Raw genomic sequence first — 19736 nt, 5'->3', positions numbered from 1 at the left:
CTATCCGACACATGATTAAATGACACAAAAGTCTCCTTTAAATACTCCCAAATACAGCTATATTACAGAACAAAAGAAAGGTTTTGCTCCACTTGCTTTCATCTTAATATCCTTTAACAATAAAAACTGTATCAACTCAGCAATTTTTTTAATAAAAAGAATGCATACCCCTTTCTCTCATTTATTATTTTAACTCTAGTGTTTAGTTCTCAACAGACTTCCTAATTTCTCCTGAAATCTTTCCACTGTGATCAGAGACCACAGAATACAAAAAAATAGGTACAATGAGGTCACCCACAGCTCTAACTGGTTGCACTGTACTGGCTGAAGCAATGTAGATTTATAATTGCAAAGAATTTGGCAATGATAGAACTCCTCCTATATGGAACATAAACACTTCCTGATGTCAGAACTAGATAAGTAACAGTGGTGTGGCCACCAATGTGAATGACAGTCAGCTGACTGTGAAGGCTCACAAAATATTAGATATAGTGCAAAATTCTATTCAGGGCCGGTGCACCCATTGAGGCCAGGTAGGCGGTGGCCTCAGGGCACGAGGGCACCGGAGAGGCGCTGGAGGGGGTGTCAGGGACGGAGGCGCGTGCCGCGGAGCTGGCATGGCTGGGCCACAGCTGCTGCAGCCGTCCAGCCCCATGCCGCCGCCGCTGCCACACACCCCCAGCCGGGCACAGCAGCCACAAGCCACTGCTGGGGCGGCGTGCGGAGTGCAGAGCAGCCTCCGCCCGCCACCCCAGCCATCCGCCGGCCAATGCCCCCAGCTTGCTCTGCGTGATGACATCATCGTGTGATGATGTCATCACGCAGTCCATGGCACGTGCGTGCTGTGCACATGTGCCTGGGGGGTTGCCGCAGGCGCCAGAAACCCTGGCACCGGCAATGATTCTATTTCAACTAGAGCTTGGGCTGGATTCTTTAGCCACACTAGATGAGACATGAAACTAGCAAATGTCTGGGTCCAGAAACAGCATTTGAGGCTCTAAGGAAACCTGTTAGAGTAAGGTTGTAACCTCCAAGTGGTGGCTGGAGACCTCCCAGAATTACAACAGATATCCAGATGTCAGGGAACAGTTTCCCTGGAGAAAATGGCTACTTTGGAGGGTGGACTGTATGAGATTATACTCTGCCGAGGTATCTTCCCAAACTGCACTCTCTCCAAGCTCCACCCCCAAAATCTCCAAGAGTTTTCGCAATCCAGAGTTGGCAACCCTATGTTAAGAGAACCTATGTCAAAGACAACCCTCTGCTAAACTGACTGGAAACAACTTGGAGCAGATCTATTTTTAAAATATGTAAGCAAAGAAGGAAAAAGAATGCTGTCAGTTTTAAACGGCCTTTTAAAAAGTTCTTCCTTTAATGGAGAAAGGCACCCCATATGGAGATTTTTCTGTTTCTGGGCCTGAACTTTGAATATTTTCAAAGATAAATTATACTTGTCTTAGGTGTTACTAAGCCTTGGCAAGCAGTTTGATTCAAAAGCTTGGTTCATGATAACACCACGACATGGTTTGGTGAGTGTTCCATTTATCCCTTTCCCTCTACTCTTCATGTACCACAAACTAGTGGGTTCCTGTCTCTGTCATGGTAAAGCATACAGTTTGCAGCACTTGCCCTGTACACCAGTACTGCAGACTGGGAACAAACCAAGAAAGTTCATTTGATCATATTTAAATTATGTTATTTTCTTCACTTCAGACTTACTGCAGCTTGCTGACAAAGAAAGCTCTTTCTCAGCACCTGCTGCACTTTAACTACAGATGTCAGGGACTGAACTTGAGCTCTTCTGCATGAAAGGCATGTGCTTTACCACTGAACCACAGCTCTTTATTTTTTTTAGTGTTCAGAAACCAAGTTGGGCTGCACAGTTACATTTTTTAAAAAACACCATGAACAGTTTGGGTGATGTATTGTCGAAGGCTTTCACGGCCGGAGAACGATGGTTGTTGGGGGTTTTCCGGGCTGTCTTGCCGTGGTCTTGGCATTGTAGTTCCTGACGTTTCGCCAGCAGCTGTGGCTGGCATCTTCAGAGGTGTAGCACCAAAAGACAGAGATCTCTCTGAGAGATCTCTGTCTTTTGGTGCTACACCTCTGAAGATGCCAGCCACAGCTGCTGGCGAAACGTCAGGAACTACAATGCCAAGACCACGGCAAGACAGCCCGGAAAACCCCCAACAACCATAGTTTGGGTGATGGTCACAGAAATGTCTTTATCTGGCTGTGACACTAAACCAGATTCTGAGCCCAAATCTGATGCACTCACTAAGATTAAGCATTGCCAGTGAACCTTTGGCATTAAAAGAATTCCCACATCTGTTGCTGTTTCCTCTGAGTATGTCTAGAAAGATGTACCAATCCACTGGCCTAGGAATTATCATCTCACAAACTCATTTTCTTTGCAGATCTCAGAATGCACTGGATTTATTTACATTTCGACTTTCCTTGGACCCAAATGTCAGGGTATAATTGTTTTCCCCATCTGTTCCAAATTATCTTCTCAGTGCAAAGATCAAGTAGAAGAACATTAACAAGAAGTTGGGATAAATTGCTAAAACAAAAAAGAGTAAATTGTTACCGATGATAACATACTCCCATAATCCATCAGTATGTAAAACAGAAGGAAAAGAAAAGAAAGGGAGAGGAAAAAGGATGTGCCAAAGTCATCAATCTCAAAAGTTTCTGAAGTCTCTTTTTCTCTCTCTTACAGATAATCCATTCCTCCAATAGTAACTCCAAGAATTGTTGGGAAGGAAGGGAAGAGGAAAGACTGTGAGTACCGTGGGGCAGGGGGTCTGATTATACCTTAGACATTGCCACTTGACAGTAGATTATTCCCAAACCCAACTCTAAAAAAAATGTTAATTTAAAAAAAGAAAGAAAAATTGTTGATGAAAATGAGAAAACCAGGCTGGTTGATCCAATAGGCTTGTTTTACAGTTCAAAGAAATCTTCATCCAGTGCCCAAACCCCTACAAACCCTTAGCATTTTGATAGCAGAACTTCAGGATTTGAGTCCAGTACCACCTTAGAGACCAACAAGATTTTCAGGGCATAAGCTTTTGAGACTCAGGTATCTTCAGATACCTGAAGAAGGGAGCTCTGACTCTTGAAAGTTTCTACCCTGAAAATGTTGTTGGTCTCCACTGGACTCAAATCCTGCTTGTTCTACTGCAGACCAGCATGGCTACCAACCTAAAACATTTTTACAGCACTGTTTCCAGCCAGAGCTGAGGAAGACCGGCTGCTAACCCACATCTGAGGTATTTCCAAGCCAAAACAAAACAGTAATTTTTGGATGTCATTTCAGTTAAGGAATATCTGAATGGACAACCCTATTGCAGAATCATGCTGTGATGGACTCAGCTTCAGATGCTGAGATTTCCAGAAGTGAAAGTATGATTGACATGTTTCCTCCCCCACCCCCACTCATGGGGCTAGCCTGAAATGGCAGTTGGGGATGGAATGTTGGGGAAGCTGGCAGTTGGAGTTGGAGAGTAAACAAGGGAGTGAAGGGAAGTTGGAGCCTGGCTTTGGACCAGAGAGGGTCAGCCAGAGAATCCTCTGTGAGAGGAAATAATGTTTGTGAAGCACTGTTAGTCCTCGGAATAAAGTGGGGAAAAAACAGCACTAACTCCTGCTTAGACTTGAGAGATCTGGGAATTATAGAGGGCCAAGGAAGTGGGTAGAGAGGAGTCTCCCCTTCAGTGCCAGGAACAGGGTTATAGCTCATAACTATAACACCTGCCCAGTATCTAGCAAGGGTTTGTCTCAGTGGAGCACCCTTAAGTCTGGAGAGGAGGGAAAGTGGTGCTCTGTTTGTGTTTGAGTATATAAAGTGTAACATCTGTGAAGCAGTGTTGACCTCTGAACGAAGCCTGCAACCTAGTGTTATTCCAAGTGTTTTGTGCCTCACACCAGTGAATTTCCTGTACAAAAACCTTTCTGTTTCTTCAGTTCAAACACCTGCCTACCTGCCTTTTGACTTTAACCTACTGTAAATAAACCTTCAGTTATGTTTTGAACCTCCCCAAGCCTTGTGTGCCAGTTTCTGCTAAAGGGAAGCGCAAACCCCTGATCTGTCCCCTACTAAGACTTGGCTGGGTAACCATTTTTAATATTTCTTAAGGGTGGGACAAGAAGGAAAGTTGAAGCTTAACATCAACCACGCTACCAGAGGCTTCCCGGTCCAGTATACAGCTTCATAGACTTAAAGAGGAGAAGTTTTACCTCAGGGTAGGGGAAGGCCAGCCTAAGCCTGAGTTGGATGTGGGTTTGTGGCACATGCAGTAGAAAATTTCTAATTTCCTCTGCATTTCATTGATCTTTACTAGGGTGATATTTTCCCCAGCAGTTAACTATTACATCTTTTTCATTACATCTTCTAGTAATGAGTCCAATAGCACCTTTAAGACTAACCACGTTTATTGTAGCATAAGCTTTTGAGAACCACAGTTCTCTTTGTCATGCATCTCACAAACAGAACTGTGGTTCTTGAAAGCTTATGCTACAATAAACTTGGTTAGTCTTAAAGATAAGCAGGTCACAAGCAAGGAGCTCCTTCTAAGAAGAAACTGATACCCCCCATCTTTGCCTTTACGTGTGTATTTAGTGGGACATTCTTGCCATTCTCAGAAGCCTCTCATATGTTTTAAAACCCTGGCTCCACTTGCAGCCATCAGTCAGCCATGATGCACATGAGAAAGGGTGAGAGTGTGGGCGGGAGCTATATTTAATTTTTTAATGTTTTTACTGTGGATTTTCCTTAAAAGGAAAGCAATATTTGTAAATAAGACAGTGACATCATAATAAAGAGTCCAGTAACACCTTTAAGACTAACCAACTTTATTGTAGCATATGCTTTTGAGAACCACAGCTCTCTTCATCGGATGCATCTGACAAAGAGAGCTGTGGTTCTCGAAAGCTTATGCTACAATAAAGTTGGTTAATCTTAAAGGTGCTCCTGGACTCTTTACCATTTTGCGACTACAGACTAACATAGCTAACTCCTTTGGATCTATCTTCTTCTAGTGCATGTATAGGGAAGATGACTCTCCAATCTTGACAAAATTCTCCTGACGTAGCTCAGAAAGAGATACAGTGGGATTCTGCTAAATAACTTTGCCCTTCACTGGCCTCGGGTTTTCTGCGGGTTCTTTTCTTGTTTTTGGTGTGTCCCTTCTTTATTTTTAAAAAGGAGACAATTTCATGAAAAGTAGGCTATAGCCATGTTTGGAGCCAGTGAACTGTGGATGGGGAAAAAAAGAAGAGGGCAGCCATCTTCTTGACCAGAAGCATTTGGGTGGCTCTTCATGGATCAGAAGGCAGAACTTATTGGACCTTGGACTGATCAATCAGAACAATTCTTGAAGTTCACAACATTTAAAATGTTCTAACGTACCCACCTGCCCTTCCATGAATAGCTGTATGGCTATATTGCACCAACCTAAAAATTACCCCAAAGTGAATCTCAAAGAACCTCTTCTTTCACTCATTCATTTATACCACCTATAGCCTACCTGTCTACCACCCTTAAGGCTCTGTATGACAACAACAAAACCATCATTATAGTAATTAAACACTGAATAACATATAACCATGAAAACATCGGGTGTGATCTACTGAACTGCAGATACAACCCCAGAGCATGACCAATACTTGTTTTCCCCTCCTCTCCCCATGGCTTCTCAAGACAGGCAGGACCAACTGGGTCACTGAAGAACTGGAGGTTGTATGTACCTTTATCATTCCCACCAGCCCTCTCCCTTCTGCTTGGTCATGGAATGCTACTGTAGTATAGCGGTTACGTGGTTGGGTTGTGAATCAGCACCCTGCTCATGCAAATCCCACTACTGCTATAGCGTTGGGTAAGCCACTCACCTCAGCCTCAGCTCCCCAGCTGTATTGTGGAGATAATAACAACACAGAATTTGTTCACCACTAGGCGTGGGGCACTTATCTGTCTAGAAGAGCAGTATATAATCGTAGTTATTATTAATCTTGAAGTTCACATTTCTTGGCTAAGTGGAGATAAGAGGACGGGACGGAGGTATGTGAGGCACAAAAATACCCTTCCACTCCTCCTACTGGCCTGGCATAAAACCTGATCCCTGAGCATTCACCATGGAGATAGGAAGAAAAAACAGGGCCCTGACGTCCATGATGATTCCCTTGCACACATACATCTGTAATAGACTGGATGGATCAATCTCACACTAAGCAACATTGAATAAGGTATAAAAATTGGCATGTCCGGATTTACCTCCTCAAAATCAGAAAGGAGGTAAATCATTTGTGGTGACCAAAACAAGTCTATATCTGCTTTGTATGAGTTCTTGCTCAGACATTAGATTGGGAATGCAAAAATCAAAAGTTCAAGCAACGGTGGAGGGGTGCATTGGAATGGTCTGTTCTCTTGCAGGAGGACGATCATGTTTTTGAATATAAACTCCTTGCAAACAGAAAACCAACACATTAAAAGTTCTACAGAAACTCCTTGCCTTCTTCCCTTCTGAGCAAGTTTTCTATTTGCAAGGAGTTATATTTTTTCCATGAAGTGAAGCATGGCAAATTAGAATTCTGTCACTTCAGCATTCTACTATGTCATTCTTCTACATGTGGAGACCTAGTTTCGAAAAACGTTTCTCTGCCTGAGTCCCTGTAGAACTGCAGAAATTCCATATAATAGATCTGTTGCTGTCTGCATTATTACAGAGTGAAGATGGGGGCATTTAAATGCTCTGTCAAATGCTAGATAACATACTAATTATTTATTTACTTACTGAATTTATAGCTTGCCTTTCTCCCCAATGTGGCCACAAAGCCGCTTACATCTGTGTTATCCCTACGTTACCCCAGCAGCATGGGATCCAGCATACCTCTGATCTTTCCTGAGTCTGACCCACCAAGTAATCTGAAAAGTCCAATGCCAGAAGGAAAGAACTCACACTGTGGATTCTCAACATTAAATAATTTTCCAGGACTGTAGATTCTAGTATAAGGGAGGAGCCACGCTGCAAGCTCCTTCCACCTGGCTCAGTGGTACAGGAAGGCACGCTACTGCAGTGGCTCTGACACTGCCAGGGTGATGTAAATGGTTTCAATGTTTCAAACAAACAAGTAAAATATACTAGGGCTGAGTCTCTAAAATCAGCCATATGATGGAAGTCGTGCACGACTTGACATGAAAGGGAAAGCCTGTTCTGGTGGTGGGAGAAGATTAAATGGTGAAGCCCAAGGCAGAAACATCATGGGCAAATGGCACCCAAGGAAGGAAGGATCCGAGGTGGCTTACATGATTCTCTTCCCCTCCAGTTTATCTTCATAACAACCCTGGGAAGTAGGCTAGGCTGAGAGAGTGTGACTGGCCTATGGTCACCCAGCAAGCTTCCACGGCAGAGTGGGGATTCGAACCTGGGTATCCCAGATCCTAGTCCAACTCTAACCACTACATCACTGGCTTTCCAGCTATTTGGCTTAGAAACTTTCACCTGTCCTGATTTTATGCTTTCTTTAAAGGATCCGTAACAACATAAATAGTATTCTCAAGGCCAGATTTTCATTGTTTCGTTGGCTGTAACTTCTATTATTTATTGCAGTTTTAATCTTTTTAATCTTTTAATCTTTGTAAACCACTTTGGGCCTCGTTTGAGGGAGAGGCTGTAAAAGAATTTGAAAAATAAATAAAAATAAATAAAAATCTGACAGTCCAATGTTCATCCATAAAACAACTTACTTTGCAGCTCCGATATGGAATACACTCTGATATGGAGCACACGCATAAACAGAGAGATAAGAGTCTTACCTTTTTATGGCTTTGTAGCAAATGATGAAAACTAGAAAGAGGAACACTGGTGTGGTGCAGCATGCTGCAATAATGAGAATTGGGCTTGGCCACCAGGTGTCTGCAGTGGGACAAGTGGGAGCCGTGGGAGCTGTAAAAGATAATGTGAAGAAGAAGAAAAAAACCCATACTCAGTTGAGTTCTGCCAGACAAGACGTTTTGTGATCTGAGAAGAAGCTCCATTCACTAGAATTTAGGGCTGCAGAGATGACCAAAGAAGTTATTTTATGCCCCAGGTAATACAAAGCTGCTGTGTCTTTCCATTAAAACGCTGCTGCCATGCAGGTGCCAGATCAGGTGCTGATGACCTCAGCTGGTGCTGCTGCACCGGCTCCGAGAAAGGGGCCAGAAATGAAAATGGCTCATCATTGCTGGCAGTCACAATCTCATGGTGGCTGCCCATCAGATGCTGCCAATTGCTTTCACAAACTTAATGACATGCTGCTATGTCCGGCCTTCAAACTAAATTAGGGAAGACTGATATAGAACAACTGGCAGGGCCTGTAATCAGAGGCAGGGTCACTTTCGGAATTAACCTTGGGTGCAGAATAGGTTGGAGAGTGGGAAGGGGAGAGATATTCCCCATCTGAAAACTCTTTTCTGATGAGGGGCCTTTTCCCTACTGGGTAGGATCCTACTGCATCTAAACCGAAGTTTCTGTCATAGAACAGGAACTTACAGAATAAAGCTGTATTATGCACATATCTAACAGCCCAATGCATTTTTCAGTAGCTTAGGAAAACAACTAAGCCATACACTACCAGAATGCTAAGAAACACCAACATATCTCCAAGGCATGCCAGCACCATGCTGCTTTAACCCCAGAACGGGCACAGAACTGGGAGGCGTTAGTGGCATGTCGGAGGCAAAGTATAACTCAGTATCCAAACCTTTTCCATCTTGGATCACAATTCCTGCATAATGTTATGCTACTGTCAACCCTGGTCTACTGGAAAAATTCTCATAGATCTCAGGGAGAGTGAAAATAATCTGCCCTGCTATGCCCTCAAGCCATGGCATAGTTTTAGGGGCCAAACCACATTACATACATCACAGAGCGCCACAGAGAGTTGCTGCAGGACATCATGTAAAACCAGCTAGTGCATATGCAGCCCCCCCCCCCCCCAAGGGCAAATAATGCCCTCCCCCAAGCTATTTTCAGTCAGAAAATCCCCATTCTGTCACGGAAACTTGATGGGTAACTCTTAGCCAGTCCCACACTCTCAGCCTAACTTACCTTATGTGGTTTTTGTGAGGATAAAATGGAGGGGAGGAGAATTGTATAAGCTACTTTGGATCCCTATTGGAGAGAAAAGTGGGGTATACATTAAGTAAATACGTAAGTAAATGAATAATTTGGGCTCCCGTGGAGGTTCTGAATTGAGTTCCCCTGGGGAACTTGCACCTGGTGTTTTGCTACAACTCTCCTTGGCGATCATGTGGCAGATGAAACAAGTAGTTTGGAGGATACCATCTGAAGCAGGGCCTCCTGAAGGTGCCACCATGCACCTGGGCCAAATCAACAGCAGCCTGTACATGGGCTTTCTCTGTGGTGGCCCCCACCCTGTGGAATGGCCTGCCTGAGGAGGTCAGGAGAGCCCCCACTCTCCTGGCTTTCCGCAAACAATGCAAAACCAAATTATTCAAAAAGGTCTTTTACTCAGATAGGAGAGCGATATTGTAGGGAGGGGGTATCAGATGCTTCACTATTGAGTTAGGGACCATAGACTTCACCACTATGTTGCCTTATGTATTATCTGTTGCTTTAAATTTGTACTCCTATATACTACCTGTGCTTCATGTTGTCCAGTGTCAGTCCTAGAAGTATGTTGTTTCTGCAAATCTTCAACTCTGTATTGGATCCTTGCTAATGCTATGTCTTTGTAAACTTGTATTTATTTAGCCTATGACATTGTTTATGGAACTGTTCTTGACACTGTATGGAAATGTCCTTGATACTGATTGTATATCAATCAATCAATCAATCAATCAATCAATCAATCAATCAATCAATCAATCAATCAATCAATCAATCAATCAATCAATCAATCAATCAATCAATCACCTTTATTGGCATTAGAAATAATAATAGTCTACAATCAAAGATAGGGACAATCAGAGACAGGGATAGGCAGAAGCATAAGCATAAACAAGCAATTAGTAACAGTTAATAATAAAATTAATAAACATTCTGCAATCAGGTGCGGCTATATGCTTGGATTTAACTTTATAAACGTCTGCTAGAAATTTTGCAACACTTAAAGTAACACAAGGGTTATGATCTTCTAGAAGGCAAACTAAAATTCCCCCTTTAATAGAATTATTATACTGAAGGTATTCAGTTAAAATTGTTTGCATAACAGACCAAAAAGAGGGCATTCTAGAATAATGTGGGACGATGAGTTGAGGACTCCTAATTTGCAAGGACATATCCTGTTTTGAAGGGGTACTTGCCTGAACCTGCCAGAGAGCACCATTGATGGAAAGGCGTTTAAACGTGCTAAGAGCTGAGAGATAGTATGGCATCATTCCTTGTCTTTGGTATATGCCTAAATTGGCTGCAGAACAGACAGGGGGATGCAGGGGGAACATCTCTTGGAGTTCATGTTCCATCAGTCTTAGTTTAATTGTTCTTAAGATATGTAATTCATCACATAGGAGTAGGAAGTCCAATGCAATGCCAAGTTTTTGCAGTTTGAGAGTAAACATAGAAAACCATATGGTACTATGCCTATCTCTCATCAAATGAAATAGCGATACTGATTGTACTAATCTCACACTACGTAACCCGCCTTGAGTCTCAGTGAGAACGGCGGACTATAAATGACATAAATTAATAAATTAATTTTAAAAAGAACACCGCTGCTATATAAACTTTAACCAGGATGCCAGTACCAATAAAGTGTGAGGCATGGGGCTATGTGTCCTTTGCCTCACGTCAAACACTTTGAACAAAAAGTAAGCGTTCTGCATAAGCAGAAAAGGAAGATGACCAAAAAAACAGAAACAAAAAACCCTTTAACATATTTGTAACACTACTCTGGTTAGGAGAACTCCACCGCAGGATGCAAACACATCCTCTTCACTGGGGATGCAAGGAAAATGCACCCAATATAGGTAAGCAAGAAAGGGGGAATCCCCAGCCTCAAGCCATCTCTATTGCAAATGGTTCTTCATGCCCTGCCCCACCTGAACTTTAAAAGTTGCTAGCAGTAAGTAGGCACAGGGCAGACATACCGGCAGTACGTCACTGTATACTCAGTGCCGTGTTATGCTAGTGCACAGGGGTACAACCACAGTCCTAGGTGAATACTAGACACTCCACTCTAACTTTTGCAACTGCTGGCCAAACACTATTGTCTTGCATGATCACAGTCCCAAGGATGAGTCTCAGTAGGCAGTGCAGACACTCTTAGAATGCAACTTCCTAAAAAGGATGGATGAGTATTGGCTCAGTGGGTGCGCTCTGTCTCTCCATCCCACCATCCCAAAACATCAAGGAGGGGCTAAGGGAACTGTCAGAATACCATGTGCACAGTTCTGGAGGCCACTTGCTGTTTTTTTGTTACTGCAGTTCATGATGTCTCTTTTGACCCTCGCCAAGCAGCCAGCCAGCAGGGGCAGGCCTGTGCCAACTATTGAGTGAGACTACAATACGCCCTACAACTGCAGTGACCAGCTCCCTTGTTCTAGTTTGGGTTTTCCTGAATAACTGCAGACAGTTGTTTGGCCAACACATGTTGTCCTCATCATGGACATGAAGCGATAGGGACAATTCTGCCTGTGATCCTGTAGTCTGTCAGTGCAGCTTGCAAAGGCAGAGGAGACTTAAGGAACAAGAGAAGTGGCAACACCATTCATCTGCCTTGATTTCTGAACTCTATGCCTGGTTTTTTAAAAAATACATGTATGGATTGTTTCATAGCCATCTCTCTGGTTAGAATTTGATTGCTAGGGGTTGGTTCACACCTTCGACTCCCGACTGACCTCAACTGTCTTTGACACAGACTTCCAGTGGGAGGGGGACAAGAGCGTCCCCCACTGTCTACAGAACTGCACTTCAGCAAGTGGAGGGAATACCTTCCTGGGATGCACAATCCCTCTGATCATGGCTGGTGTTTATGCCATGCAGCCTGTATGACAGGGTTGGGAGGGGATGGAGCAGAAGAGTTGCTGTGATCAACAGGGGCAGGTGGCAGCAATGAATCCCAGAATGCAGCAGACAGGTGAGACATAGAATCAGTGTTGTACAGGATTCTCCAGGGTCATCTTGTCCAACCTCCTGCACAATGCAGGAAATTCACAACTACTTCCGCCTCCCACATCCCCAGTGACCTCTGCTCCACGTCCATAAAAGACTGCTGGCCAAATGATTGGCACACGGCAGCCAAGCAGCTATGGCTGGCCCATCCAGATAGGGTTGCCTGGAAGGGAAAAAATGTCCTTTCCTCTTAATAGACACCATTTACCTGCTGATGTTACTTACCTCCTTACTTACTGTGAAAAGTTTCAATTGCCTGTTTGCACACATTAAGTCTGCAGCCTCTATTAAAGAGACAGGACATTTTTGCTCCAGGTATTAGCAGTGGCCGATCAGAAGAAGATTCAGAGCTACAAATGTTACTTCTGTGGCCAATATCTACCTCCCATGAGTGCACTAGTAAGACCCAACTGGATGTCTCACCACTCAGGTTATCTACCACTGCAGCCAGTTGCATTTTCTCAACAAAGATCATTTTCTAACTCCAAAAAACAGAGTAGAATTTTTAATTCTCTGCTAATGATCCCTTTCTTCTTGAAGAGGATCTCCGAAAACTCCCCAGCACTCCTTAGTGGAAGGATGAGGTCTTCTGGCACAGCCAAAGGGGAACACATAAAACAAGGTTGGTCCAGAGAACGCAGCTGGGGGCAGTAATGCACTATTCCTATCTGGTTTTCATCTCCAAGTAAACACATGCATTTAATTCCTTCAGTCTTCATTTCTCTGAATGTTAAAGTTGTATTTTTATGCTTTAGTTTATTTACAAACTTGGCTTGAAATCTTTTTGGATACCTGGAAGCCTGCCTGGAATTTCTTGTTATCCTTTATTTGGTAAAAGAATTGCAGTGCAGGATTCTCTGCCTGCTCCATCAGTGATTGATAACTATAGTATTATGGGAAGCAGGCAGAGGATATTTCAGCCCTCATGATGAGTAAGGAACAAACCTTCCCCATTTTCCTGCCATGGGAGGAAAATTAAGCCCATTGGGGGGGCCTAGCAGGAAACAGAAATCCTGGGAGTATCTGTCACTGGGGTATCGAACAACATTTTAGCCCCAGAGGCTTTGTTGCTGTTCAGCTATAATATTTAATATTTTTAATAGTGAGTTTTTTGCTAGCAGCTTAAATTAAAAACAAAACATCTATTATTCATGATGTAATACTATTTATTTATTTATAGTCCACCTTTCTCACTGAGACTCAAGGTGGATTACACTAGATAAGTCAATACAATCAATAGCTAGGACACTTTGATGCAATTTGTTTGGTATGGTTGAAAGATTGGATGAAGCTGAAAAATCGCAAACTGCTGGCCTTAGAGGGATATAAAAAATTATTTGGATGGCATGCATACTTATGGTATGACAAAGTAAAAGCAGATTCTATGTTTTTGCACCATTATATTCGGAGAAGCCTCTTCTTAACTTGGAAGAAGTACAAAGACTACCTGCAAGAAGGAATCCCCTCCTGGGTGGTTCCATATGAAGTAATAGATCCGAGAACAGTTGATAATGAACAACAGTGCTTAACGTACAAGGAGATAACGCGAATAGAACTTGCTAAAATAAGAATAAGGACGCAACAAGAGTTGTCTCCAAATTATGACTGGTTTCAATATAGACAAGTTAGAGATCTTTACTATTCGGACTGTGCGAAGGGAGGGATAAGAATGGAGAACTCAGATTTAGAGAAAGCAATTCTACAAGAAGAAAAAAAGGAAATCTCTAAGATATACAAAGTACTGTTAAAATGGTATACGGAAGATGAAGTAGTTAAAGTGCAAATGGTGAAGTGGGCTATAAATTTTAATAAAGAAATAACAATGGAGGCGTGGGAATATTTGTGGAAAAATACATTGAAGATTACGACATGTACCAGTATTAAAGAGAATCTCTACAAAATGATTTATCGTTGGTATTTGACACCAAAGAAAATTGCGCTAGGGAACTCGAATACATCTAATAAATGCTGGAAATGTAAAAAGCATGAGGGATCTCTGTATCACATGTGGTGGACTTGTGAGGTAGCTAGGCAGTACTGGGGGGCAATAATAAGAGTAATGAGTGAGATTTTACAATTTCAAGTTAATAAGAACCCAGAACTCCTGCTACTGAACTTGGGAATGGAAGATATTCCAGCACAACACAGGACATTGCTGTTTTACATGACAGCAGCAGCTAGACTCTTATATGCGCAGAAATGGAAAGTACAAGAAGTGCCAACTATTGAGGACTGGATTTACAAATTGCTGTACATGGCGGAGATGGATAAAATGACAAGAAAATTGAGAGACCTTGACCCGGGACAGTTTAACACGGACTGGGAGAGGCTGAAACGATATCTGGTGAAAAAATGGGAGGTGGAAGGACTGTGGCAGTTTGATAATTACTGAAATATAACAAAAGGAGAGGGGAGTGACTATACCGGGGGGAGAGAGTAAAGTGGAAAAAATTCTAAGCAATTATTTTATTTGATTAGTATGAATAGCTGGGTATCAATAGTGTTACTATTATAAGGATTATAAGGATAGAATTTAATTAATTTTTTTTAAGTAAGCAGATAACTGTACAATGGAGAATTAATATACATTAGCATACATAATATAGGTCTAATTGATAGACCTTTGTTGAATGTGTACATGAATTGTTTGTTGTGTAGTTTTACAATGGAGAAATTAGTTAATCAAAAAGGACAAGACATGTAAAAGAAAGTAAAGAGTAACACATAGAGTACAAGTCAAGTTGATTGATTTATAATAAATGTATGCAATGTTTATAGAAGTATGTGAAGTTATGCATAAAGAGGGACAAATTGTTTGTCCTATTTTGAAGTACTTAGAAAGAGTAAGATAGAGTACAGAATACCAAAATGATGATTATTACTATTATTGAAAAAGATAAGTTAAGACTGTCATACTTTTACCCATTTGGGAAGGAAATTAGAGATAGCACTATGTTACTATAGAAAAGCTTAGAAGAGTTTGAAAGTATACTATAATAAGTACAATAAGTTTGAAATGAGTAGAGGGAGAATAGACAAGGGGTTGGAAAACTGTTGGAAGTCAACAAAAGGGGGGGGAAGGGAGGGGGTTAGAATTGGAAAATTTAAGGGAATGTGATTGTAATAAATTTTATATGTGTCTAATCCAATAAAAAAATTTATAAAAAATAGCTAGGACACTTAAAAACAATAAAATAGGAAAACAAGCATTATTTGGATACAGCAAACAAGCTTAATTTGGAAATAAAATATAAATAATTTGACAAGCCATATTAAATGATGCAGAAACTATGCAGTAGGAACATAGCTACATCAACAGACAATACTCAGTAGTATAGTCTACAGTCCCTGTCCCTTTACCAAAGGATGTCTCTGAGCCATTACAGCACAGCCCTATTATCTAATGGACTAAAGTTTGGCTTTAATAAAAAACAATGGGAAACATTTATCCCCTCACAACTTCTGCGATTTATGTAACAGCTAACAACATGCCAGAGTAGAGATGGGCACGAACCAAAATACGAACCAAAGTTTGTGACAAACCAGGCTGGTTTGTGGTTCGTGATCCGGTGGTTTGTCAGAACTTTAGGCTGATTTGTTTGGTTCATTTTTTGGTTCGTCACTGCAGACAGCCTACTGCCAATCAATCAGTTTCTTAGGCAACAGGGTATGGACTTCCTGCAGACCTTCTGCTGACCTGGAAGTGGTCTTCTGCTGGCCCAGAAGTGATGATTTGCTGATCTGGATGTGATGTTTTCACGAACCAAACAAACCAATTTGTGAAAGTTCATGGTTCGTGAAACGCGACAAACCATGAATCTCATGGTTAGTTTCGTGCCCATCTCTGTCCCAGAGTCTAGAAACAATAACAATCAGCAGAAGGCCCTCTGGAATAGTCATATCTTAAATGCTTTTCTAAAGGCTTTTTTTTAAAGGCCAAGAGAGTCAGAATCTGTCTGACATCAGCAGGACATTTCCATAATATGGGGGCAGGGAGAAAGAAAGTTCAGTGACAACCTTTGTGAGTTAAAAGAAAGCCATACGCAGAATACTAGATGGGATCCTATTTATTTATTTAGAGTATTTCTATGCCACCTCTTCAGACTCCTGTTCAAGGCAGCTTACAATTAGAAAAATCACAACTATTAAAATACAAGCCATTAAAACTATCCAAAAACCAAAGCAGTTCATCAGAAAGCTGGTAAGATACAACCCCTAATTAAAAGCCTGGATAAAAAGATATGTTTTAGCGTGGCACCTAAAAGAAAGTAAAGCAGGGTTCTGATTTTTAAAAAAAATGTTTGGACTTCTTTTTTAATGTTTTAGGAATTAATGCGGGATGATACATCAAATAGGTTTGTATTTTATTTAGGAATCTGAATAAGTTCAGCTCCATTATTCCCTATGGGAGAACCTGAGGGGGAGGGGGAGGGGGCGTTCTTTGTGAAAACTCCATCAAAATTTTAGGGAACTTCCTCCTTCCTGTTCACTGTAGACTCCCTAAATTTCAAGAAGACTGGACCAAGGGGTTCAATTCTATGAGTCCCTGAACAAGGTGTCCCTAGCCACTCTATTGTTTCCAAGGCCTTCTAGGGCAAAGAAACCTGAACCAAACACACAGGGATAATTCCTAGCCAAAAGCCAGTTCCAAAACAAGATGAACCAACAAAACCCAATAGAACCAACACCAAAGCAGAGAATACCAGAAGAACCCATGTCAAATCAGACTCTCAGCAGAACCAAAGTGATACAAGGGACACTGTTGCAAGCTCAATAGAACCAGGGTAACTCACAGATGTCAGGGAGAACCCAGGGCCAATGCAAGCCCAACAGAAGCAACATCAAACCACAGAATCCCTCAATCTAACCTGGCAAGCCAGTAATACCAAGGGAGGGTGAACGAATTGCTGTAACCTTTAAAATACAATTTCTGGATATTCTCGAATATATCCAGATTATTCAGGACCGTAAATACCGATTTATCTTAATGTACCCAAATAAGCTGGATATACCTGAATAATACCCCAAAGGTATTTTTGGGTATATATTCAGTTTGGGAATACTGAATTCCACATTCTTCTTATAGGACTCTTATAGTCCTAGTGATGTGTCTAGTTAGACTGGAAAGGAAGAATTTCTCCAGAAAAGGATGTAGAGGTACGCACCAGTTAACAGAAGTGTTCTGCAGACGAAGCATCACGAAAAATTTCGACAGATGCAAGAACCGTATTTGGAGACATACAAGGATAGACCCATGGATGCTTTTTGACTATACGCTTTCAGACCAAAGGGTTTTGTTCTCCCCTCCCCCTGCTTTCCTTTCCTTTCCTTTTCCCTTTGGTTTTTACTCACTGAAAGGTCACGGAAACTGTTTTGTAAGCAAAAATGTCAGAAGCATGCTTTCATTAAAATAAAATAGAAGGAGGAGATAATGCTTCCACACATATCATGGAAATATTTCACAAGTTCAGCTTTTCCTGTGATGTGGAGAGAACTGAAAGTTGAAGTCACACCACACAGCTTGCTACACCACACACTGATGAAAGACGCAGAGTTATGTTTCAAGGCAAAATTATTGGCAGTCTTATGCTTAATAGAATGGTATATATGACTAAATGCAGGGGAGTATAACTAAGGAAAATAGAACTGACGTTGTTTTACTAATGTTCCAAATATATCTATTTGGTTTGGACCATCGATTAGGCTTTTCATTAGCTACACTTCAGAAGAAAGGCAGGACTGGCTTTCCTTTGAAACAGTAGTAGAAGTTGTGGTAGTAGTAGTAATAGTAGTAGTAGTAGAAGTATGTGTAGTAGTACTGGTATATTTATTTTTGTTTTTATTTGTACTAAATACTTTTACAAGGTAAGTTTAAAAGACAAGGAGGTCCCATTTGAACATCCACAATCAAAGTCAACAAAATGTTCCAGCTCAGAATTTGCTGGAAAATATTCCTGCATTTAACACAGGTTTCAGCAAAGATCCATTTTGATTACATACCTATACAATCTTATACAGTATTCATGAGCACACTTCAGTGACTTCTTGGCATATCCAGAATGTCGCCACATCAGCTTTGCTTCACAGCTCCTGATCCTTAGAAATGCATCTGGCAACGCTTGATTAGCCATGGACAACAGGGTAAATTGCATCAAATCTTACAGCAAGAAGAGATGCTGATAATGGCATGCAGTCGTTTCATCAGTTGTGTCAGAATCTGACATTCTTCATAGGCTGTTGGACTGAGGACATAATTTTAAAAACCCCAGGTGACTATTAAAATGGAACAACTACATCTAACGAAGAGCTATATGCACTTAAAACTTTTGAACCAGGGGACTTAAACTGGCTTAATTTTGTGTGGGATTGCAGCCAGCAAGTGAAGCCTGCTCACGTGTTCAATATCACACCTGCTCCTCTGAAGAAGGATGCTTTGACTCTAAAAAGCTTATACTCTAAAAATCTTATTGGTCTCTAAGGTGCCACTGGTTTCAAAGCCTGCTGACCTGCTAGTCTGATCAGAGAGATGATGCCCAGAGCTGACTGGCTTCAGTAGCGATCTTCAGCACCTGGTTAGAGACTGAGGGGTGGGTTGTGAGCCATTAAAGAGCTGCAATTTTTTGCTGCTTTTTGGAAGGATCCAGGGGTCATTTCACAGAAAAAGAGCTGCAGGAACTCATTAGCATGACTCATTAGCATATGCCACACCCCTTGATCAGTCCGAAATGGCCGGGATACAGCTGCTGCCAGACACGGGAGTGTTCCCCCACCTGGTAGTGGCCCAATCAGGGCCCTTTTGGCCCCAATCCAGGCCAAAACAGGCCCAAAATGGCCATTTTGAGCACGTTTTGGCCTGGATCTGGCCCAAAATGGCCCAGACTGGGTCAGTGCTGGGCAAGGGAGGGGTCTCCCACCAGGCACTGACCCAATCCTGGCAGTTTTGGTCCTGATCCTGACCGAAATGGGCCCCAAATGGCCATATGGGCCCAGATCAGGGTCGAAACAGCCAGAACCAGGTCAGTGCTTGGCAGGAGACGGTTCCCCGACCTGGTACTGACCCAATCCCAGCTGTTCCAGCCCCGATCCCTGCGGGAATGGGGCCAAAATGGCCAAAAATGGCCATTTTGGGCCCATTTCGGCACGGATTAGGGCCAAAAAGGCCCAGATCATGTCAGAGCCGCCCAGGCTGTTTTGGCCCTAATCCGGGCCCCAAAGGGCCAGAAATGGCCGATGTACAGGCCTACTCCAATGACAGGCCTACTCAGTGGGTATTGGCCTCTCTTCACCATCCTGTTATTCCTCACTGCAAAGAGGCAGGAGGTTTGGTGCCCTTTCTCGCCGTGTTTGTTCACTAGCAGCAGATCCTTCCAGGACTTATTTCGAGGGGGAACGCACCGGAACGGTGTTCCGACAGTTTCCCCAAGTCAGGTGGCCCCTCCCACTGCACTTTAGGGCCGTTTAGGCCTTGATTGGGGCCCAAATGACCGGGGCCGGGTCACTGCCAGGTAGGGGACACTTCCCCCACCTGTCACCGACCCGATCCGCGCCCATTCAGCCCCGACCTGGGCTGAAACAGGCCCCAAATCGCCAAAAATGGTCCCGCCCGGCCCCAACCCGATT

The 19736-nt window shown here is 42.5% G+C and overlaps 1 protein-coding gene across 3 annotated transcripts in view; it reads right to left on the bottom strand.

The window, feature by feature from the left end:
- PRIMA1 (proline rich membrane anchor 1) overlaps positions 1–19736 on the bottom strand; it is a 79710-nt gene that overhangs the window by 12859 nt on the left and 47115 nt on the right. For all 3 annotated transcript variants that reach the window (XR_008596552.1, XR_008596551.1, XM_054971994.1), the window contains exon 4: positions 7817–7946. Coding sequence is in view for 1 of the 3 variants with exons in the window: in XM_054971994.1 (XP_054827969.1) it covers positions 7817–7946 (130 nt within the window). In the remaining 2 variants the exon portion in view is untranslated. The remainder of the gene's footprint in view (positions 1–7816; positions 7947–19736) is intronic.

Source organism: Eublepharis macularius, chromosome 2, assembly GCF_028583425.1.
Source record: "Eublepharis macularius isolate TG4126 chromosome 2, MPM_Emac_v1.0, whole genome shotgun sequence".
Classification (NCBI taxonomy): Eukaryota; Metazoa; Chordata; class Lepidosauria; order Squamata; family Eublepharidae; genus Eublepharis; species Eublepharis macularius.
The sequence above is the reverse complement of the archived record's forward strand: the minus strand, read 5'-3'. Positions and strand labels throughout refer to the sequence as shown.